The sequence below is a fragment of the Podarcis erhardii genome (genome assembly GCF_964252035.2).
Source record: "Podarcis erhardii genome assembly, chromosome: 1".
In the NCBI taxonomy this organism is placed as follows: domain Eukaryota; kingdom Metazoa; phylum Chordata; class Lepidosauria; order Squamata; family Lacertidae; genus Podarcis; species Podarcis erhardii.
The window spans coordinates 61530984-61556285 of record NC_138497.1 but is presented as its reverse complement, the minus strand read 5'-3'; the positions used below and the strand labels follow the sequence as shown (position 1 = coordinate 61556285).

General features: G+C 38.2%; 1 protein-coding gene across 4 annotated transcripts in view; it reads right to left on the bottom strand.

Annotated features, from left to right (window-relative positions):
• Positions 1 to 25302, bottom strand: part of NELL1 (neural EGFL like 1) — a 407721-nt gene that overhangs the window by 83882 nt on the left and 298537 nt on the right. For 3 of the 4 annotated variants that reach the window (XM_081834787.1, XM_081834789.1, XM_081834788.1), the window contains one exon: positions 4548 to 4643. The exons of the other annotated variant lie outside the window; for it this stretch is intronic. In XM_081834787.1, coding sequence (XP_081690913.1) covers positions 4548 to 4643 — 96 coding nt within the window. The remainder of the gene's footprint in view (positions 1 to 4547; positions 4644 to 25302) is intronic. 4 annotated transcript variants of the gene reach the window in all.

Below are 25302 nucleotides of genomic sequence, written 5' to 3'. Positions count from 1 at the left end.
CTTTTTGTGCATCTCACAACCTTATGAAGCTGAAGAACTTTAATGCCTAATTATCCTATATGGACATAGAAAACTTCAAAATTAGTTAACTGTCACAGAACTAACTCTACATATCTCACTGTTACAGACATCATTATCATTATGATAGACAGAAGTATACTATTAAGCAAAATGTTGACTGTCTGTGAGCCTACAGATACTAACATGCTTTCAAATGCTGTGTTTCACAAAACACCAAGGCAGAAGTAGTTTTTTTAAAAAGCCAATGCCAGAACTACTAGCATTTTTAGAGCTAAACCAAACCAACAAACAAAAAGAAAGAAAAGGCTGTTCTTTTCACCACAGTTTTAAATCCCTCAAACAGCGCCCTCCCCTTTTAAGCATATAATGTTTGTTTCCCAGTGCTGCTTGATTTGCTGAAATAAAACTGTCACAGAAAAACTGGGGCACAATTAGAAGTGGCAGTTCAGTTGCTCCCATCCAGAAACAGTGAGAGAAAATGACTGGCTTTGCCGTCACTTATGTCATCATGCAGCTAAAGATAATTAGATATAAATTGTCATTACATTAAGACTTTTGTGGTTCCTGATTGGCTCCGGGGTAGCAGGATAAAGAAAAGAGAAAATTTTTGGTTGCAAATAGGCTGGGGGGGGGACACAAAAAAATTAATGGTAGGATGTGTCCCCCCATGCCCTGGCCCAGAACCACTTCAACCCCTCAAAAGCATGTTTTTCGGTCCTAAAATTGTTCACAGTGAAACACTACAGAGCGTCATAAAGAAATAGATGTCTCAGTGAAAAAGCAGCTAGGTAAAATTTGCAATCAGGGCCAGCCCAAGACATTTTGGCACCTGGGGTGAACCACAAATGGGATCCCTCCCTGGCTTGAGAAGAAAGAGTGAGTGGAGATCTACACCAGGAACAATGAAGATATACATTGAGAACAAGATAGGAGGAGACCAACAGTGACTCTTACTCATTAAGAGGCCACTGTAGAGGCATGGTGGGGATAGCTTCCAAAGAGGGGTTAAATCCAGCCTCCACAGAGCACGCCACAGCCATCACTTCTACCATGGCAGTGGCAGTGAGCAAGGCATTCACTGAAGACTGGATCTGCTGTCCCTGTGGATCCTGCTGCCTGAAGCAGTCACCTTACCTTGTTTCATGGGTGAGCCAGCCCTGTTTGCAATCTTGCCTCAGCTGCTGTATACAAAGGCAAGTCTACAGCTGCACTGTAATGTTTAATTAAATGAGATCTAAATTGCAACGGCCACCATTAGCAGTAAAGTCTTCTTAGCAATATGCTGCATTATGCATTTGCACAATTGACTTAAAGCTCCAATATCACCTTCACTTTGTTTTCTGCACATGCCATCAACATAAATCCTGAGCATTCGACAATCACTAAATCTGCAGGGAGCCTAATATCATCACTTCTGTGGGGGTGGCTAATGAACTACTGATCATTCTTACTAGAAAATAAAACTACTTGCATTTTGGTAATGATTTTTAACTGTCACAAGCTTATCTTACACATTTCTAGATGCTAAAGCATATTTAGACTATTACAAGTTGAGCCAATAGAAAATGTTCTGTTCTTGCAGATAATGTATAAAAAATTGTTCTGTGCCACTGCAAAGGACATATCTGAATGCAGCATAATGAACAAGAGGTCACTGAAAACAAATTGATTCACTATAGGTATTTGTCCATTCATTATGCATTTCTGTAGGATAATAGATGCTTGGTTGCATTCCAGCCATGGATGAGAATACAGTTAACATCATTTTATTCTCTTTGGATAATTCTACAGCATGAAGAGTATGTCACTATGGGTTAAAGTGTAAAGTTTCATCTATTTTTATTTCATATTAAGCCGACAGATTTCACCTGAGATGCACTGTAAAAAGAGTTCATGGTGGATATAAAATGTGCCCAATTTAAGCCATCTTCTTTAATCACATAAGTCAATATAGCCATCTGAACAACAGAAAGGAAAGGGAAAGGGAAAGGGAAAGGGAAAGGGAAAGGGAAAGGGAAGGGGAAGGAAAGGATAGGAAAGGAAAAGAAAAGAAAAGAAAAGAAAAGAAAAGAAAAGAAAAGAAAAGAAAAGAAAAAGGTCTGTAAGCCAAAGCTCCAGTTCGCCCCTTGGAATTGCTCACCAGAAGTGTTGTAATAAAAAAATTAGTATGCATTTGAGCCTGATTATCAGTCAGGCCCACCTGGTTTCTTTTCTGTGGTCTTTTTGGTAAAGTGACCTTTTTATTATTTCTTCAGGCTTTTTAAATATATTTAATTTGAGATATCTAATTTGTTTTATTTTTTTCTGCAGTTAGAAAACAAAGGGTTTAGCTTGTATTTTCATGGTTTTAGTTTTGCATTTTAATTATATTATATGTTAATATTGCATCTTATTCCCTGTTCTTTAAGCTGTCCAGAGAACATGTATTGATGGGTGGCTATATAAATATGGTAAAGAAATATAAGTTGGGCACATGCTAAAGGTATGCATTCCCACAATTAAATCTACAAGTAAACTACACTGATCAACTAGCGGTCTTTCAAATGGTATAGCGCATTTTCTAGCATATATTAAATGCAAACCAGTCCTATTAGCATAATCCAGTGGCATCAGACAAAGGATGTGGAATAAATAACTAAAATAGTCCCAATTTTCCCTCTTTCAATAATTTAATTGCATAGTTCATATAAGGAGATTATTACTTTTCTGTAGCCCAGGTACTCCTTAAAGATAACCATCTATTTCAAGGGGTGGGGATCTGTTTCCCACCCAGAGATATTGCAATTGTTGCTATTATCTCCACAGAGTTTTCTTCATTTCTACCCTATCTTTGAAGATATCCATGTAGTATGTGCAAAGTATCTCTAAGCAACTTCTGTGCAGGTATGTAAAAACAAATAAATGCTGAAAGAGGAATAATCAAAGCTCTCAAGTAAGCAGCAGTGGTTCCCTCTGTAGATAGGTCATCTGGGATTGAGGGGAAGCAGTTGTCATCTGAAGCCTCCCCTCTTGTAGATTTCCTTTTCTGCTGGAGGGGCGAGGTGGGGAAAGGGAGGCAGCGGGGGAGAGAGCAGCAGAGCCACATTTTATCAGCTGTCTGCTGGGAAGCACCACCCTGAAAGACTTCAGTAGCCCCTTCTTAGAGACCCACCACTGGCAACACATCATCTCCAGGGAGGGACTCCTCTTAGAATAAGAGTCTATTACTTTCTTTTGAATGGCCTCATGATAAGGTTCAAGTGAGAGGACGTGTTTGGCTTGGCTTGTGGTTTTGTTTTCTTTTGAATATGTTCATTATTTTGTGCTTTTAACTAAAGCCATTGTTTTATGTTTTAACTACAGGTATTTGGATTATGCATTCTGTGCTTTTATATTGTAATTTTCTCCTGTGAACCATCCTGAGACCTGTGGGTATAGGGCGGTATATATATTTAATAAATAATTTAGTAGTAGTAGTAGTAGTAGTTATTATACTAATTCTGATGAGAACAATTCCATGTCACATATATTTTCAGCATCTTGCTTGACTTATGAGGGAGGAGGCCTTCTTGTTTTTTAAAATGTTAATTTCTCTGTGAGACCTATGGGCATTTACTGTGGGTGTTCATCTGTTTTGGAAAGCTGCCTGTGGGAGTAGGTTTATTAAGGTATTAAGCATTTTAATAAATAAGTCTATCAACCAGACACTGCTATGAGGCACTGGACTGGTGCTCAGTTGCATGTTTATTATTTGGTTTAAGGACCTTGTGATTACTGATAGCTTATACTGCATCTATTTAAAGGGTTGTTATTACTTATGAAATATTTTGTTCATAGTATTGAAATGCTTTGGTAGGTTGTATTTGTAGTAATCTGTTATTCCTGGTATAATCTAATGGCTTATTGCTATTCTGCTATTGTGAACTGCAATACAATTATGGAAAAACAACAGACAAATAAACCTGATGAGGATGATGACTATGGGTTTCTCCCCTCCTCTCCAGCATCTTCTACTGTAGAGAATCTCAAAAGCAGTTTCACTATTGCTTGCAGCCTTTGAAAACAATTCTCTACATTTTGCACAATTATCTAAGCTTACTCTCTGACAAGCATGCACAAGAGTTTGCACATCCAGGTCCCTGCATTTTTCCTCTCATCAGCACATGAAAACATTTATGCATCTATCAGCTGATCATTCCTCACCACCCCAACCCCACCGATTGAATTTCTGTCAGCCAGAATTGGAAATAAGAAGCTTCTGGCCATCTATAATATTTGCCCACATTAATGCAACTACAATATATATATATATATATATATATATATATATATATATATATATGAAATCCAACCCGGCAGAATATTTTGCTATTAGACATTGGGAAGTTTTCAAAGTATGCTACATAAACCATGTCCTGATAGAAGCACTCAGTTATAGAATAACCAATAAAAATAAATATCAACAAATAAATCTGTATATTGATTGGAAAAGAAAAGCAGCATTTTATAAACCAGGATAAGTCACTGATAAGAATTTGGAATGTTACCTTTTTCACAATGATTTCCCGTGAATCCAGAAGGGCAGGCACACTTATTAGGGGCTACACATGTCCCACCATATCTGCACCCTTCTTCACAGAATGCTGGAAAAAAACAACAACCACTGATTACATATACAGACTTTTTCTCTTTTTATGCACTTGTGAAACAATAAACGAAGAAAAACAGAATTCCTTACGGCAAAATAGCCCAAGTCCAATCTGCTGCAAGCCAGCCAGCAAAATGTTACTGCTACAGGGAGAAAAATGAAAGCCTCAAGGCAAATTGACAACAAAATTTTAATGATTATCTGGCATGGACGTTTAAAGAATAATACATACCATTTTGGAGCAGCACTAAACCCAAAGCGATATCTGCATTTGGGTGCTCTTAGTAACCTTTAGAGGATGTGGTGAAGAGCAAAGGAATTCCATGTTTCATTTTGATGATTTAAGAGTCAGCTACAAGTGTGATATTTAATCTTCTATGTAGTAATTCACTAGCAGAAATGTTCAATGGAATAATGTATTCATGGACCACAATCCAGAGAACTGTGAGATTAACGCCATACAAGTTTTTTGACATCTACTTTGAAAATGTAGGACTTTCAAAAATTAGTTGCAGTATTGCATAGGATGGGACTGTTTGGAGAGGGGGAAAGAAAAGAGCCCCCCCACTGGAAACCTCACAGAGTATTTTTCAATGAACACTACAAAACTGTGGACATTATATTTTTGACCTTCTAAACTGTGAACATTATATTTTTGACCTTCTAAACAAAATTATGCTTGGGTTTTTTATTTAAAAAAACCTCTATAATATATTTGTGGAACACTAAACCAATTAACAAATTATAGTTAACACATGACAGAGTACTGAGGTAGGAAGGAGAAGTGAACAGGATGTGGAGAAAAGGTAAAAGAAATTAGCTTTTGAATACATTCCTTACATTGTTTGTGCAACTGGTGCAAATAAATTTATGCCTGATTCAAATGTTATGCAGTTATTTCTCCATGGCTAAATTCCACATAGCTCTGGTAAAATTTGAGTAATGAAACCACATGGGATGGGTGGATCACAAAATGTCCAGATAAGGAATCCCACAATTCCATTATTCAAAGGTTATTTGATCAACATGGATTTAGCCATGAGAAAGTGGCAACTACATTGACAAGAAACATTGGGCCATAGTCATGTATCCTATTATACTACAAAGAAGAGAACAGTTAAGTCTATGGATTTGTATGCAAAACTGCCCTTTCCCCCCATGGATGCCACTGGAGATCTTGTAAATGATTTTGGTTGAGGCACCCAGAGTATTGCACCCTCATAAGGAATATAAATCAAAGTCCTATGCACAGTGGTTCTCAAGGCAAACAGTGGGCTACAGAAAATAAACCACAGGTAATGTTTAAAAAGTAGCTTCTGCCTCAGAGTTAACAGCAGAGCCACCAAGCAATATTGTAAGACGCAGTCACAGATGGAGTGTTGCTAAAGAAAAGCTTCTACTGGTCTGACAAGGGATATAGAGACATGAAACAGAATAGGTGCTTCAGATTTACTGTGTGATATACCACAACCAAGAGGGCACAACCAGAAGGGCACAATATTGGCCATTAGGATTTTAATTATTATGTGTAACTGCTCATTGGTGAACAGAGCAAATGAGAGTACCAGCTCCTCTTTCAATAGACTGCTTAACTGGCCCATGCTGTTCTAATGCTACACATTATGGGTCTCTTTGTGGACCACTATACAGAATAAAGAATACAAATGACAGTTAACTGAATAAGAAACCTTAATTTGAGATGAAATTCTATATTGTAAATATATTGCAAACAACAAAACTATTAAATGATGGTGATCCTGCTTGCTGACCCACATAAAAAGACAATGCATGGATCAGTTGGCATGGCAACAGGTAGAGTTAAAGCTACAACAGTTAATGAAACAGCACAAGGCAGCCATCTTCCACTTACGCAACATGATCATTTTGACAGCAACCAAAGCCAGAGTAGTCATGACAGCCAGCTATATAACTTTTCATAACATTACACCCAAGCTCAGTGTGGTTTTGTAGATAAATTACAACTGGCTAAGATAAAATAGAAGAATGTCATTTTCTAAAGATAGTCATCTTTTTGATGCTTCAGACATACTATAGGAAGTCAGGATAGCAAGGCCACACACATCTGAGATGTCTTTAAGAAGACTGTATCTGGACTCTGAAAGTGCCCTCAGGCTTTTTAGGTTTTTCTAATGTGGAACTAGTACTTTAGTCTTCTCCTCTGTTTATTTTTTCTAATGCTTTGGTGTGTACTAGTGTTTTTAATAAGTTGAGTGATAGCCAGATACTTCGTACTTGAAGCACTGAAACTTCTGGCTTTTGCACAGGTGGAATGGAGCCTACTGTGCAGCTCCACTTCCCTCTGCCTCTGCCTCTGACCCCACCCACCACTGACATGCAGCCCCTAAGAGGGGGGAGGTCCCCCTACAGAGGAATATGGCCCTTGAGTTGAAAAAGGTATCCCCAACAGTTTTATGGTATGCCCCTCCCTGGTTATCAGTTCAGATGAAGGTTGGTCTAGAAAGATCTTTAATAATAAGCAAGCACACAAATCACATTTGTCAAGTCTACAGTGATTATGATGATGCATCCCTAGTTGTTGTCGTTGGCTACAGACAACCTGTGAAATCACAAAAGTATGTGGCAGCTGAGTGAATATAAAGGTGGGCCTTTTCTTCTTCCCCAATTGAACACAACAGGTGGCAACTGCTACGATATATTCAGCATTGCCCATTCTCCTTTCACTTGGAGAAGGCAGATTGAAAGATGGATGAAGGCGGATCAGATCTTTTCTTTCTTCTTTTTTCTTTGTGAACAAGCAAGAATGCATTCTGACACCTTAAAGAGTAACAAACTGTATAATGGCACGAGAGTTGCTGCTGCTGCTGCATATGGATAGTGAAGCCAGAAGGAAATTAAATGCATAGACTACTGACTGGCAATTGCATCATTAACACCAACTGTTCACAAGAGCAGTTCACAGAAAGCTTCGGTTGTTTAGAAATTTTGCCAGAGGTGCTAAGGCAACTTGCCTTAGGTCAGAATGGTCCAGTATAATGAAGAGTAGAAAAGAAAGTTATACTAAACCCTAAATGATATTACAGAATAACTCCCCCCCTCCCCACAGGACAGCTAATTCTGATCAAATTATTCCTTTCTTGGGAAAATGAAATTGCTTAGTACTTGACAAAATTCAAGTTGAAACAACGAAATCTTTATTAGCCTCAGAGATATCACTAAGTAGAAATGATATTGAATTAACATTAAAATGCAATACTGTATGGAGGGAATTAGTATTCCCAGCGCAAGAGCTGTTGAGAGCAACTGCTATGTACAAAGAAGGAAAGAGAAATGAATTGTCGGTCTTTTCATCAAATCATGATGAACTTATCTCTGGCATATATTTCAAGATAACAGTACATCTCAAGTGTCAGGTGTCATTTAATGTGTGTGGTAAGCGCCTGGCACACATATAGTGTTATATCTAATGCTGTATTTCCTGACAGAAGGCTTTTTGCTATAGCCAGTAGATGGTCATACGAATTGAAGAGGAGGGGGTTGTTTTATCTGATCCTGCTTTCCCTCCATATCTGTGCCCCTCCAAATCTGCTCCAGGGAGTGGGGAAAGAGTTGTGCAGAAGAAAGGGCAAACTTGCAAAAAATAGCTTCCCTCCCCCTTCCATTCACAAAGGAATGGAATCATTCCACTGGATCAAAGAGCCATCCACAAACAAAATAACAGTATTGGATGCAACACATCATGAAATAGAGCAGATGTGAATCTGGGGTTAGGGAAATAAGAGTTCCCTATGCGTAGAAATATTTTTTGCTGTTCTTTTATCTAAGTGTGATGCAATTCCTTGTGATCCTGTAAAATAAGAAAGACACCTTTGAGGATGTGATTGCTATAAGATACTGTAAATTCTATGCGATAGTGGGTTGTTGTTTTATTGAATGGGTTACAGTGCTTTCGGATTATGCAGCATGATAACTTCATGAATCCATGGCATTGTATCGACCATGCATTTTAACCTTTTGCAATAACCGAATGTGAAATATATGATCCTACAAAACAGTGGTTCTGGCTAAAAATATATATCTTTATATAATCTTTGTAATGTTTTCATTCGGGTTAGCTATTTTGTCCACACAGAAACCACCTTCTACCAAGCACTGAAAGAGTGGGGTGGGGAATAGAAATCAGCTCACTCACTACACAGTTAATTGAGAAAAAACATGTTTGTATCAACTGAAGCTCTAAGTCTCTAATGCAATAGCCTATCTTTGTGCTTACACTTCTTAATAAGTCTCATAGCTGTTTGTGTCAAAAGACTTCTGCTGTGTTTCAAACCCTTCAATAACACAGTTTTCTTAGGGAACAACATAATACTTCAGAACAACACAGAGGATTTTCAGTCCCTCATAGCAGGTTCCTGGTAATCTGAGAAGGCTAAACTAAACTTGATAAATCCCTATAGAGTCTTGTACTGCTAATATGCCTCCATTAATACATTTTATCCTTGTGCCTGTTTACAGGTATAAATTTTGTTAGAATAGTGCTTACTGAACCTGCAATAAATCACTTTATTGAGTAAATTAAATGTGAACATTAGTAAAATAAAATCCCCAGGAAATCTGAATGTGCCAGTGCCGTAGCACCATAATCTTCAAAATGATTTCCACATAATTTTATCCACGAAGAACAGAATCACCACCACTATTTTCAATGTGGATTAACCAATGATAAACAAAATGCAATTTTACAGCCATATTTCTTCCTTCCCTGTTCTTTCAAGCATCTTTCAAGAGTTGAATGTGAAATGTTGTTTCTTCCTCTGCCTCCTGGCTCTTTGGTGCAGACTGTAAAGGTATCATGACTGAAATTGCTCAGGATATTGCTCCTGTTTGGATGACCAGACAATGGAATATAAGTGGGATAAGGTGGTCATTTAAATAACATTTGAGGCCCCAAACAACTTTTGACTAAGTTAATGCCATCATTGGCTCCCTGGTATATTCCTGAGCTTAGGGTGAGAAAACAAGCTGAAAGATGGCTTGGGTGCTAATGGAGGAAATATCTGGTCAAATGCAACCAAACTCTGGTGAACGCTCATCACTGAGCCTACCTAGTGGCAGTGAAGGCAGTGAAGAAGGCATACTTGCTGCCCCCATTGCAGCCTATGTCGTCCAGCAGAGCTTTTCTGGGTAGTGCCAGGCCTCTTACAGTCGGGCCCAAAGGAGGTGGTGGAATGGTGTTCTCCTCCCCTTCAGAACCTTCTCAAAATCATATAAGATACAGTAGGCCATAAAGATCAATAAAATACTGTACATTTCATTGAATTAACAGTCTCACTCATGAGATTCCAGAATGTATACATCTATATTCGCCAAGGGGTTAGATAAATTACCGTACCTAATAACAACCTATATTGCCACATTTTACTTATGGTTAGTGTAACACCATGCCCCTATCTCTTTAAAACTATTTGCCCATCGTTACTTGTGCAGTGAAGTTAAACCATAAACAGAAGTCTCTTCATTTTCATCTTTCAGCTCTTTTGGAGCCAACAAACATATTCTGTCAGAGGCTTCTGACAGGAATTATTTCAAGTAGACTGACTTTTCTCTCCTCCCCCTTCTCCAGATGTCACAACGAAGAAAGCACAAGTAGCAGTCAGCGAACTATGCTTCATTTAAAAAAGGCTTTTAGATATATATACACACTTCACAAAGCCACTGACCTGCTCAGTTTGGCAGAACATTGAGCTGCAAGCAGGCCATAATTATATTTGGTTGTGCTAAAGGCTTTTCTACCTGTACTTATGTTTATAGATTTATTTTATATATAGGAAAGGTGGAGACATTGAACCACACACCATTAGCAGAAATGTGCCTTGTTTTTTTCCCAAAATGTACCAATATATGTCCTGAGGACTCTCTTTAGAGATCTAGCTGACTGCACAGAAGCTGCAGGTAAGGGCTGTGTCTGTAATCCCACTGCTTTAAGTTTCCACAGCGCACCATGTTCTTCCCCTGAACAGGTAAACATTATAGATTAGATTAGATTAGATTAGATTAGATTAGATTAGATTAGATTAGATTAGATTAGATAAATTTATTGTCATTGTCCGTATATACACAGTATACACAACAACGAAAATCAGACACCCAAGACCGGATTCACATACACATTTACACGTATCTCCAACACTCTCATCCTATTCAGACATAATCTATTAAAACATACATAATCCAGAATATAACACAACCTATTAGAAGCATAGCATAACCTAAAACCTATCTCATTCCTTACTACTCACTGCTTGCTATTTCTTACAATGAAATGAAACAAAGGAACATGAATTTCTCCATTGAGTGAAATTCTGAGAGAAATTAATCTGTGCTTTGTTTCAGTCACTGTAATAAATATTACATACTTTGCATGATATTTGAGTGTAGCAGACACTTGATTACTGAGCGTTGCAACTCTTAATATTCAAAAATATATTTTATTGCTTAATTTAATTTATTCATTTTTAATATCCATGAATGGCTACTCTGCTGAAAGTACTCAAGATCTTAAAAACTGAGATTCACAAACTGTGAAATGCCTTCTTCTCTTGAAGGGTATGAAATTCTCAGCATAGAATCCTAAGGCAGGTGATGTCCTTTCCACCAGGTAAGACCTAGGAAGAATGAATGCCCCTAGGAAAGAGAACATCACTGGAAAACATAGGATCTTTAAAGGTGGCTACATCCTTGTTGGCGTGTTCTGGTCCATGGGGTCACGAAGAGTCGGACACAACTAAACGACTAAACAACAACAACATCCTTGTTGCCCCATTGTAATTTGTGATGGAGGGAATTCAGAAACGGGTGCAATTTTATTGCCAGGTTTCATAGTATACAGTGTTAGAAGAAGAATCTGAGATATGTCTTGTGTGGGTTGGCCCATCTTGCAGGATATATGTGGATCCTGTATTTAGCTGCAAACTACTACTCTAGTTTCCAATCTCTAGTGTCCCAAGTTCTCAGTCTCCCCTTCTCTGTCATCCTCCATTATAATGCACTTTCTTTTTATTGCCCCCATTCCTGCCACCCCCCCATTGATACATTCTAATAATTGAAACTTGCTCCTTATGAATATTTATAATTTACATTTCTAAGTGTCGCCTCTAGATGGCTAACAAAAAATATTATTAAATAAAACAGAACTCCAATCAAGTTGTACAATAAAATATCAAGTGCAAAGCTGATTATGTTTTAATATGTGTGCAACTCTTATCTGAGAAGTTCTAAATTCTTCATCGATAGAATGGGAAAGGTAAATGCTAAATTAATACTGTTGCTGATCAAATTCCATTTGTATCTACATATAATCCTTGACAAGCAAAAAGAAGGCAAGGCTATGCATTCAACCCTGAAATGTCACTTCAACAGACCACTAATGTAGCTGTCCACTAGAGGTGGAGATAGTTCCTCCATATAACTATGAAATATGAGGGGTCTCCATCTTGAACTACCACTATTGCAAAGGTCTCTTTGCAGCATTTAGGAAGAAAAGATACAACTGAGCAAAAAGAAAGTGACAGATTGGGGCCCTTTTGAATTCTTGTATCCCAGGCAACCAGAAGAGGAAGAACTGTGTCTGTAGTATAGCTTTGACTGTGGGTATATGATTTCCTGAAGCTTACTCGCATCTCTCACCCCCGGGTCCATGAAGGTTTGGAGCTAACACCCAAATTACTGCCAGAAACAACATGGAAATGGTACAACTATACACCATAATGAGCAGAAATGATTTAGTTTGGGTTTTCCCAAGGACTGAGTTTAGTTTCGACAGATAATTAAATTAAATCAAGTTCATTATTTGACAAGCATACCTTAAAACCATTCAGATTTAATAGGAGATTGATGGTATGAACATAAAGAAGCATAGGTGGATCAGACTAGTGAGCCATCTAGTCCAACATCCTGTTCTCATGTTGGCCAATCAGTTGCCCATGAGAAGCCCACCAACTGAGTTGGTTTCTGAGCCTAAAATCTGAGCTGAAATTACTCACATCACTACAAGTTACAGTAGAGGATGAATATATCTTCTGCAAACTCTGCGCACATTCACGTAAGCACAGAATTGAGTATTAAAGTTAGCAATACCCACCAATCCAAGGCCAGGATCTTAGTCTGTTGCAATTATGTGTTTGTTTCTCACTGTAGAGCTGTGTCTAATGCACAGCAAGGAGTACATCTACAGAATGCTTTCAAACCACATGTGTGGCAAATGATGTTTTCGCAAACACAAGAAACATGAGAACGTCTTACCAGTGATTATAAGAATCACACATAGTTTGGTTATCTACAGCAATAAAAAAACTAATTATTTTGCTTGGATTCCAGCAAGGGAGTTAATTTCCAGAGTCAGAATTTATCTCTTTGATCAATACTGTTGTGGTGGTGGTGGTGGTGGTGGTTGTTGTTCCAGCAGCAATCCCCTCAAATTCCAGGGAGCAGGCAAATATCTAAGCATATTTTATTGCATAAATTCTCTAAGTACATAAGGAAATAAAATATGTAAATATTTGTGATTTCACAAGGGTTTTGTTCATGAGCAAAATATACAAATAAAAATATGTCTTAATGTCTGTTGCTTTATGTTTATCATGAGAATCACATTACATCAGTTTACTAAAATGTATATAAGTATAATTAAAATTAATTGAAACAATAAAGCACAGAAATACCACAATAAAGTACTTACTGTGATAAATTTCTTTTTTTGAAAACACCCCCTTCCCCTACATCTTACAAAAAACTGTATCCTAAAACTGTATCATGCATTGTGATGCTCTTCAATTTTAGCAGGATTTATTTTACTTCAGGTGACAGAAATACACACTCTGCACTTTACATCCATTGCAACAGATGGCAGTGTGTGTGTGTGTGTGTGTGTGTGTGCGCGTGTGTACACACACACACAGAGCAATCCATGTATACCACTAATCACTGAAATGTACAAATGCAAAAGCAAATAAAATTTTAACCCTATCAAGGTTATAATGCAGATATCTTATATCAACATTATGAACTCTAAAATAAAAGGTAAAGGGACCCCTGACCATTAGGTCCAGTTGTGGATGACTCGGGGGTTGCAGCACTCATCTCGCTTTACTGGCTGAGGAAGCCGGCATACAGCTTCCGGGTCATGTGGCCAGCATGACTAAGCCACTTCTGGCGAACCAGAGCAGCGCACGGAAACGCCATTTACCTTCCCGCTGGAAGGTACTTACACTTTGATGTGCTTTCGAACTGCTAGGTTGGCAGGAGCAGGGACCGAGCAATGGGAGCTCACCCCGTCGCTGGGATTCAAACTGCTGACCTTCTGATCGGCAAGCCCTAGGATCTCTATAACTGTATAATACCTCATCTTGTATGATAAACATAAAAAACTTTAAAAGGCATGTTATCAGGATAATTATCTACACAGTTTAAATAAATAAATGAGTCCTCCCTCAACATATATAATTTCTTTAGAATCAGCCAAAACTGTATTTCATGTTAAGTTTATATATAAACCATCACATTAAAACATATGTATGGCCCATTCATTAAAGATTAATAGAAGCATTAAAATTATGTTAACATGATGAGAACTTGCAATGATATATATAATGGAATTATATTATAGTCCTAAAATCATTTCTATTAAGTGCTACATAGTCTTAAAATTTTGATTATTTTTTTTGCTGCTAAGTAACAGTGATGTCCACTGAGAGACAATACTCTCTCTGAGATATTTACTGTGTTATTGCTTTAATGAAAACTTCATGACACCCTCAAATAATAATGTTTTATTAAACACTGAATGAACGCTGAATAGCCTCAGTGCTTTAAAAGTATGCCCAGGATTTCAATAAAATAAAATTTTATGTAAAAAATTTAATTGCCTCTATATATAGAGAACCCTGCCATCTCCACACCACAAACAAGTAGGAAGGAATTTTACAAGACTGGCGTAAAGAAAGGATATTCCAATGGATTGTACAATCCAATGTACAATGGATGGAGTCTTCCTGTGGCTTTGAGATATGCAAGTGTGTCTTGCATTCAAATTCAGCTGGAGATTTGTCATTAAATTTAGACCGATTACGGAGGGTGATTTTTTCCTACACAGCATTTATTATTTGCTCTAGTCTGCTAGGACAGTGCAGCCTACCAAGTCAAGAAGTATAATAGCTCTAAGGCTCCATCTGCACTATATGTTTAAAGCAGTAAAATACCTCTTTAAACAAAGAATCTTGTTCACCCTCTATACAATGGGGGCCTGGCTGCCTCCAAAAAAATAAATAAATTGGGGGGCCCAAAGTGCTTTGGTCCCTAGTAGTCTGCGCCTATGGTTCTATGGGTTGTATTCAATGTAGCATGAGCAGAAAGCTCACTCAGCTGATCTTTACCTTCCCTCCCTTCCCCTGCAGCCCCTTGGGGTACCTATGCAATATTGAGGGCTATGTATTATGGGTGTCCAGTGGGAAGGGTGAGTCACCCAAAATCAGTTTCAGAGCACAAGATTCCTCCACTCAATTTCGCCCTCCCAAAGCAGTCCTCCAAGACATTCAGAATCTGATTTTGACAATGAAACTTAGAGAAGTTCAGAACTAAGAATTAGTTTCCACAGAAGTATCTGGATTAAATGGAAAATAGCATTTTATCCATATAGCCACTTCTAAACTTCTCTCACACTATAAAGAAAATGAAAATTGGTACTTACTGTAAATTTCTATTTACGGATTGAGCTGAAGGACATTCTGTCAACAGAAGCCAGGAACTTTAAAGTCTTTTGACTCCCACTCTCCAGAACAAACGAGCAGAGCATAAACTCCCACCCACCCCCCAACTCAGCTACACACACACACACACACACACACACACACACAAAAGAAAAAAAAACACTGGGGGCGGATTCAGAATAAAGGGCAACACTGAATACAAACTAGACCAACACATCTGACACTAAACAGAATGTACAGTATGTGTGATGTAGACCACAGCCGTAACTCAAACCACCACTCCTCCAGAAAGAAGAAGAAAAAGAAGAGGAGGAGTTTGGATTTGATATTCCGCTTTATCACTATCCTAAGGAGTCTCAAAGCGGCTAACATTCTCCTTTCTCTTCCTCCCCCACAACAAACACTCTGTGAGGTGAGTGGGAATGAGAGACCTTGGTAACCCAAGGTCACCCAGCAGCTGCATGTGGAGGAGCGGAGACGTGAACCCGGTTCCCCAGATTACGAGTCTACCGCTCTTAACCACTACACCACACTGGCTGGCCCCAGAGCAAGGAGAGGTGGGTGGAAGGTCCTCCAGCTCAATTCGCAAATAGAAATTTCCATTTTTACCACTGTTGTGGAGACCTCAGGCCAAGAACTGTACAGAAAGGCATCAAATGAAGCATCAGCCACAAGGGTGAAATAAATATTTTTGAGACCATCTTTAACAGCCTTTGGTAAAACATCTCTCGACTCCCTACAGCCATATATAAGCAGATTGTGAGAAAACAGTTGAAGTTGTTGCTGCCCTTTTATTGAAGGCGCTTGTATAATTGCACTAGGATGTTTAACTCTGATTCTACGAGTGCCACCACAATGGCTTTTAGGATCAGGTCCTAAGTACATTTGTCTGTACATCATAATTGTATTCTGGAGATCAGCCTTCATCAAAATAAAAACAGCATAGAACTTTTGGGACACTTGCATAAATTACATAATTTTATTATTATGTAAGCTTTCATGGATTCACTAGTCCATGAAAGCTTATGTCTGGAGAAAATGTCTTAGTCTTTAAGGTAACACTACCTTGTTACTTTTGCTACAGCACACTGCAGCAAACTAACACAGTTCCCATCGTTCCAGAGCAGTTCTTCTGAGTGCAAAGAGAAAAACCCCAGTGCAAAGAAAATGCAAGTATCATGCTCTTTATCAGCTGCCCTTCACTTCAGTGTGGCTTAAGCAGGATGATCCCTCAATGGATTATGATTTTCAATCAAGATTAAATGCTTCTAAAACCATAAATGGGATTTTAGAGAAAGAGTATTTCTAAAAGTAATCCTTACAAACAGAATGAAGCCACAAACCTATGACTCTTAGAAACTATTTCTAAATTTGCTGATTTAGCTGTGGGATCTCCCTACATCAGTTCTGCTTTGCCATAGGAAGATGCTCAATAAATAGGTAGATAGGTAGATAGATATTGCTTCAGTATGCTTATTGCAGACCATCAAATCATTCTCAACAGGGAGTAAAGCAACAAGTACCCAGCGTCAGGTCAGCCTCAAGTCCCAACTCTAGCCACACACAAAATTCAATTGAGTCACCAGTGATTAATTTCAAAGAAAACCTACTACCAATTCTGGGAAGAGGGCAAGAATCAATAATATTCTGTTCAATTTCCGGCTGAAGTAGATTCATGTTTTCGGAGCCAAATCAAGCCCTGTAAGAAGTGTGATAAGTGGAAATGTTCAAGACAGAATCAGATTGTTCTCACTTCCCTTTAAAGTAACGCATTATATAAGTCGGAAAGTTGATATGTGTGCACTGGTCCCGATGTAGGCCTAAATACATAAACAGGATCAGTATAATAGTTTCCCTAAGAGAAATTCAGTATTTATGGCCGAAATATTGGGAAATATTGGAACAAGAAGGAGACAGATTAAAGCTGCAGAGTTTTGAAAAATTAAAAAACAAAGTACGGGATTGGCTTCATTATTATCAAATAATGGAGGCTTTTAATTTGGATAAGAAAATTGGTTTTCAGGTGGAGAAATCAAAATTGGAAACAGAACTGTTAGATCCTAAAACTAAGAACTTGTCAAGAATGTATAACTTGCTGTTGAAATGGAATACTCAGGATGAAATGGTGAAATCTGTTATGATAAAATAGGCACAAGATGTTGGACATAACATTATGATGGCTGACTGGGAACAGTTATGGACCACAGGTATCAAGTTTACGGCATGTAATGCCTTAAGAGAGAATATAATGAAAATGATATATAGATGGTACATGACACCAGTCAAGCTTGCAAAAAATTATCATTTGCCCGATAACAAATGTTGGAAATGCAAAGAGATTGAGGGTACATTCTTTCACCTTTGGTGGATGTGCCCAAGGATTAAGACTTTCTGGGAGATGATCTATAATGAAATGAAAAAGGTACTTAAATATACCTTTCAGAAGAAACCAGAGGCCTTTCTCCTGGGCATGGTCAGCCAATTGGTGCCAAAGAATGACAGAACTTTCTTTATGTATGCAACAAAAGCAGCAAGAATACTCATCGCGAAGTATTGGAAGACACAAGATTTACCCACCCGGGAAGAATGGCAGATTAAAGTGATGGACTATATGGAACTGGGGGAAATGACTGGCAGAATCCGAGACCAAGGTGAAGAGTCAGTGGAAGAAGATTGGAAAAAATTCAAAGTTTATCTACAGAAACATTGCAAAATTAAGGAATGTTAGAAGGATGTTGGAATGAAGTAATGTGGTTTTAGCAGAAATGATATAAAGGATTAGGTAAAAATGGATTTGTTAATTGGTGAAAGACGAGAATGTAAAATTACAGTATATTAAGATAAATTAATAGGATAAAAACAAAGCTGGAAAGGATTTGCTGAAATATCTAATTGAACTAGAATACAAAAAAGGGAGGTGTGAGGAGGTCAAGGAAATAAGCAAAGGAAAGAAAGTTATGTAAAGGTTTGATCTGTGTTGTTTTTTTTAATGGCTTGTATTTTTTTGTCTTTTGTCTTTTTTCTTTTTTCTTTTTTCTCTTTGTAATCTTTAAAAGTTGAATAAATATTTTTTTAAAAAAGAGAAATTCAGTATTTATAATATTTCAGTGGTTATGAAAGGTTGTCTTGCATGCTCATTTACAGATTTCTAAACTTCCACTTTTTTACACTTTCACATTAAGGTCTAAAGCTCATGGACTGTCATGCTGTCACAACTCTGGCTTAGCTCAGACCAAGGAGGAGCAAATAAACTATGACATCTCCAGAAGCCCACATGTTAGAACAAACCAAGGGTTGACAGCATGATGTGTGAACAAGACTATTAACTTATATTGTGAGAGAGAAACTTAAAAGATTGTTTCAACTTCACAAATGAAAACAGTCTCTCTCTTTAAGAACTGTGGTCTAGTCTTGTGTGACAAACGGTAGACATATGACAGAAAAGACTTAGAGGAAGTTACAGATTGCTTTCATTCCTGCTCTTGAGAAGAGGTACTAGAGGAACCAAAATATAAGTAACATGGAACAAAGGAACTGTTGATAGACATGGCCATTTCTGTGTATCATGTGGCGTCTTGTAAATTCTGAGTGAATTTGGTAGAGTACTTAAATCATAAGAATTAGCCTCAAGTATTATTCAGCTAAATGCTTATTTTATTTTTATGTATTCCTTTTCAGACTGATGCTCAGACTTATCTCTGTCCACTGGCAGATGCTGTTATACTTTGTTTGATTTGTATGTGATTTTTTTTAAGTTGGCATATTTTATACTTTGTGTTGATCACTTGACTAGAAGAGCAGTAAACACATTTTAGAAATAAACAGAATGAAACACGTATTCTGCTCACTTCCTAGCTGACAATGTAAATATATCTTTAACATAATGGGAGACATTATAAGTCCAAACTGGCAGTCCCATCTGAAGGTGCAATAAGCACAGACAGCTTGTTCATTAAAACCAACCCACAGCTGCTGGGTAATGAACTGTGCCCAAAATATCTAAAATATTTTTGTGCTAATTAACTCTTTAATTTGTCAGGAGATAGCTTTTTGCAAGTAGCACATGTTGAGCTTACTATGTAGTGATAAGGAACTCAAGCAAACTGCAACAGGCCGTAAACAAAATGGGTTACTTTGGATCGATGGTTCTTTCACATAGCAGTTGATGTCTGTTTCCAACTGTTCCACCATATTAGTTCTTTCCATTTCACCCTGTCCCAGGGCTTAAACCTACTGAATGTCACAATGCCGAGGTCTCTAGTCCTATCTTTTCCATCTCTCATATGACTTCCTAAGTATGGAGAGGAAAACCCTGAGAATTCTTAAGCGCAGTAAGAAAAACCTGCCTGGTGTAAGAAACTAATCCATTAAGCATAACTTTACAATCACGGTTCTATGCCTGTCTGTTATCCAATAATTTCTGCATAATTATGTGATACTGATAAAATCCCATATTTTAAATGTAAATATACTTGCACAACATGTGTCCCGTCAAGCCCAATACAGCCCATGTACAGTTACCTGTCAGACAATCAAACCAATTATTATTGTTATTAACTGGCTAAGACTGTAAAATCAAGATAGTTATTGTTAAATGACTCATATATAGCTGGTGGGGAGCGCTCAGCTTTGCGCATCACACACTATGAAGACCTGGTTTAGAAAGTGTCTATTTAAAAGATTACTCATAAAAATAGAAGTTCTCTCTCTCTCCCTTACAAACACACAAAGACAATCATAGAATCATAGAGTTGGAAGAGACCACAAGGGACATCGAGTCCAACCCCCTGCCAAGCAGGAAACACCATCAGAGCACTCCTGACATATGGTTGTCAAGCCTCTGCTTAAAGACCTCCAAAGAAGGAGACTCCACCACACTCCTTGGCAGCAAATTCCACTGTCGAACAGCTCTTACTGTCAGGAAGTTCTTCCTAATGTTTAGGTGGAATCTTTTTTCTTGTAGTTTGGAACCATTGCTCCGTGTCCGCTTCTCTGGAGCAGCAGAAAACAACCTTTCTCCCTCCTCTATGTGACATCCTTTTATATATTTGAACATGGCTATCATATCACCCCTTAACCTCCTCTTCTCCAGGCTAAACATGCCCAGCTCCCTTAGCCGTTCTTCATAAGGCATCGTTTCCAGGCCTTTGACCATTTTGGTTGCCCTCCACTGGACACGTTCCAGTTTGTCCGTGTCCTTCTTGAACTGTGGTGCCCAGAACTGGACACAGTACTCCAGGTGAGGTCTGACCAGAGCAGAATACAGTGGCACTATTACTTCCCTTGATCTAGATGCAATACTCCTATTGATGCAGCCCAGAATTGCATTGGCTTTTCTAGCTGCCGCGTCACACTGTTGGCTCATGTCAAGTTTGTGGTCAACCAAGACTCCTAGATCCTTTTCACATGTACTGCTCTCAAGCCAGGTGTCACCCATCTTGTATTTGTGCCTCTCATTTTTTTTGCCCAAGTGCAATACTTTACATTTCTCCCTATTAAAATTCATCTTGTTTGTTTTGGCCCAGTTCTCTAATCTGTCAAGGACGTTTTGAAGTGTGATCCTGTCCTCTGGGGTGTTAGCCACCCCTCCCAGTTTGGTGTCATCTGCAAATTTGATCAGGATGCCCTTGAGTCCATCATCCAAGTCGTTGATAAAGATGTTGAATAAGACCGGGCCCAAGACAGAACCCTGTGGCACCCCACTAGTCACTCTTCTCCAGGATGAAGAGGAACCACTGATGAGCACCCTTTGGGTTCGGTCAGTCAGCCAGTTACAAAACCACTGAGTGGTAGCATAGTCAAGACCGCATTTTACCAGCTTCTTTACAAGAATATCATGGGGCACCTTGCTGAAATCAAGGTAGGCTACATCCACTGCGTTCCCTTCATCTACCAGGCTTGTAATTCTGTCAAAAAATGAGATCAGGTTAGTCTGACATGACTTATTTTTCAGAAACCCATGCTGACTATTGGTGATCACAGCATTCCTTTCTAGGTGCTCACAGACTGTTTGCTTAATGATCTGCTCCAGAATCTTCCCTGGTATTGATGTCAGACTGACTGGGCGGTAATTATTTGGGTCCTCTCTTTTCCCCTTTTTGAAAATAGGGACAACATTTGCCCTCCTCCAGTCTGCCAGGACTTCGCCTGTTCTCCAGGAATTCTCGAAGATGACTGCCAGTGGTTCTGAGATCACATCTGCCAGTTCAGATTGACCCATATTCAAATGGGATACAAACTCTTAAGTCTGCTAAATGGCAGCAGCAGCAGCAGCAGCAGCAGCAGCTGTTTAATGGGTTTTGCCTTGTGGACCCCAGCTAACTGCATCCATCCACAGTGTCAAGTGTTTGCTAGTTTAACTTAGTGATTCTACCACAATACCTTACTAATAATTGATGCATATCTAAAAGCAAGAAAAATTAAATCTACTGAAAGCAATAAAAGTGAAGAATCTTATTTCCCAAGTACATTTTCAAAAAGCAAGGAATCACAAGTACAATTATCACTTTCTCACATAAGCAGAAAAAGTTGAACCACTGGTTCACCAGTGGGGATTTCAAGTTTTAATTATCACATTTACATGGGAAAGGACTTCCTTTGTGTCTTTAGTGCTACCAAAGAGAATAGATTTTTATTTGTTTTGGCAGATAGTCTGAAAATATAAGCTACAATCCAGAAAATGTTAACTGCTGATTGGTTCAATTAAGTTTCTGCACATCCAGCTTTCCCAGGATTGTGACCATAATTCCTAGAAACCTGTATTATTGTATGCAAAGAGAAAGCACAGCTCGGTTTGTCTGCCATATTAAGGATAGGTCACAGTTTGGGCAGCTCTCAGCATGGCAGTTTACTTGAAGCTGAATGAAAATATTTGTTGCCAGTTCACTATCTATCCATTTCCATGTGATCTGTTAAATACAAAATATTGAAACTGTCACCTATGAATAATTTAAAATTGTGTATCCTCATAGACATCCTATTATGATGGCAATCATATGCATACTCCATCTGTCTAAATAAATTTATCAAGACAGATGATAGCTTATTCCAAAGTAATTTATCTGACTCTTGAACTTATTCCAAGTACCCTAGCTTATACACGTGTCAGTTGGTGGAAGAGTAAAGAGAGAGAAAGTGATCATTTAGGCAATTCTTTTTAAAACCTGTAATGTCACCAGCAACAGCATTAATTTCTGTATCTGTTCTCAAAGAGTGAAATTAAGTATTATTACAAAGAAGGAAAACTGAGAATAAGTTAAATCCATAGTCAGAAGGCTGACATGACTTTGTTCAATCTGTTGTGGCAGCAGGTATGTTATGTTTCAGCATCATCACTATAATCACCAGAGTGCTTCTCAGTTATATAACTACTTTCCTCTCAGAACACTGATGCATATTAAAAATCATTAAACTTTAAACAGCTCTTCTGTGAGGTACGTACACATTAAAGGACTGAGGTTTTACTATATATGCAAATATGTTATTAACTCTAAGAGTAGGTTACTTATTTTTTGCAAAGCTGTCATTCAATTAGAAACACTAAAGGCTTCTCCAGATTGGTGTTTTACTGCAGGTGTATTTTGCAAAATATTCTTGACACAGTAACAGTGTATTAGTGGTGGATGTATTCTGTTTTATTAGTTGTGCTATGCTTCTGGAAAGCTACCACATTATAATTGTCCATATCACAGTGCAGTGCAGTGCAACAAAGCAAAATCAATTTTAAAAGCCAGCAGTTTTGTGGTATGAAAAGTTACGAGATTTCAGCAAAGAATTACAGAGTACTGTGTGCACTACTGGAAATTGAGCAGCATGAACACACCAAAACTTTTGTGTGTTTAACTAGTATTCAAAACAGAATCACATATGACTGCCCTGATAGCATCATGAGCACAAATGTGCAACAAAAATGTTTTGGGGGTGGCGGCGGGTTATGTATGATAATTAGTGGTTATTTATGCTAACTTTTTCATGAGTGCCAATCTCTTGAGAATCAACTCTCTCTCTCTCAATAAAATAGCTGTTGCTGATTCTGCTTTCTCACTATTTCCATTCTAGGGGGAAATAGCTGGACAAAGTTGTTTTAAACTTTTTTTAACATTGTGTTTTAATGTTGTAGCCCACCCTGGGAGCTTAAGGTGAAGAGTGGGTAATAATTGAAGTTATTCTTACTAATCCAACACTGAAAGCCAGTGGTTAAGCATTATAAACTGTAGAAATCATCAAAATATAAGTAGCAGTGCTATTGACAAGTTTCTAATTCCTTTCTTGCATCTGAAGTCCACCCCCCATGTTTATATTTATATGCTCTGAATATATTGCAAATTATGTGTTGTCTTAAGCGATGATTGATACTGTGGTGACTACCACACACACCATTTTTTCTTCTTGCAGTATTACTTGGCAACATAAAATAAAATGTGAGAAATCTGTCTTAGGTCTAATCCTTAAAAAAACAGATCTATAAAAAGAAAGCACTTTGCATGTACACTTTATGATTTATATTTTGGTCAATTAGTATCAGATGCAGATAACAGCCAATTTATATGTGGCATTCAGAGGTAGAACAATGCAATGAATATTTCAGTGCTTCAGCCTCATATCAATAAAGCAAGCGTTTATCTGAAATGACACCCATATGAAAATCATAAAATTAACCATGCCACAGAGTCAGCTAGAAATCTAGGCTTATCTTTGATGCTGGCAAATTCCACAACTGCACTACCTCAGAACTATTATATTATTAATCTATGTGGTTCATTTCAAGTGATATAACAGGCCCCTATGCAAAATACATCACATGCAAAACTTTGGGCACCATTCAGCTACATATGGCAGTATGTCTACAGCACAGCTCAATCATCCATAAGGAATTGGTGGATCAGAGCAAATGGCCAAAACACACGAGGTAAAATCAAGAAAATAATTTGTTAATACCCAGAGGCCCTATTCAAAGTTTGAAAAGAAGGTCCAGGGGCACAAATGGTATATGGGTCATGAGTCTGTATGTGTCAGCCCCATCCTCGTGCCCCCCAGCATACTGGCCCCACTTACTCCACCCCTAATCTTCGTACATTGAGCAGGAAAATCTGATGGATGGATGTGTGTGAAGCCTTCTCAACTGAACAGACTCAGGACACTGAAAACACTGTAGAAGGGACCCCTGATTATGCATGGTTCCCAGTTGGGGGCACAACTCTAAGCATGTTCATCTCAATGCGTTTAGATTCTCCTTTCAAACCTTACATTCAATGTGCAGATGTCAGGAAGAAAGGGGAGAGGGACAGCACACATAGGGACGATGTGGGTGGTGTGCATGACCCTACATAGTTTGTTCCCTTGCAGTTTGACTTCAACCCCAAAGGTGCACTCCTGCAACCAAGATCTTTTGAACATCAATATTGGGTTAGAACTTGGGCCTAAACTTTCAGAAGGGTGTTCCATCTGAAATTTATCATTTGTCTCTCTAATTCAATTCTGAATTCTTTTCTGAGTACTTGTATACAATAAAATGAGCAAAGTTAAGATATTTGTGCCTCTATCTGATTTTCTCCTCTAGACATGCAATAAAAAGGACAGCAAAGCACTCTGAATCTGCAGAGCTATAACAGCTTGCAAAAGAATGAGAACAAGCTGACCTCATAAAATGGAAAATCAATCCTCTTATGAAAACACGCTACTTCATATGCATCTAAGCATTCCTTCTATCATCATAAAGAAACTCTTAACATAGGCAATGCCAAGTTATAGAATCATGCAAAAGTTAATGGAAATATCCTCATTCAAGCCAGTTTTATTAAGATCAGGTACAAATGGCTACTGTAGATCATCTGGAAGCTTCTCCAGTTGTTTATTTAGATAATATGAGAATTAGCTGTTTATTGTGTTAGACTGCTGCCAAAATGAAAGCTA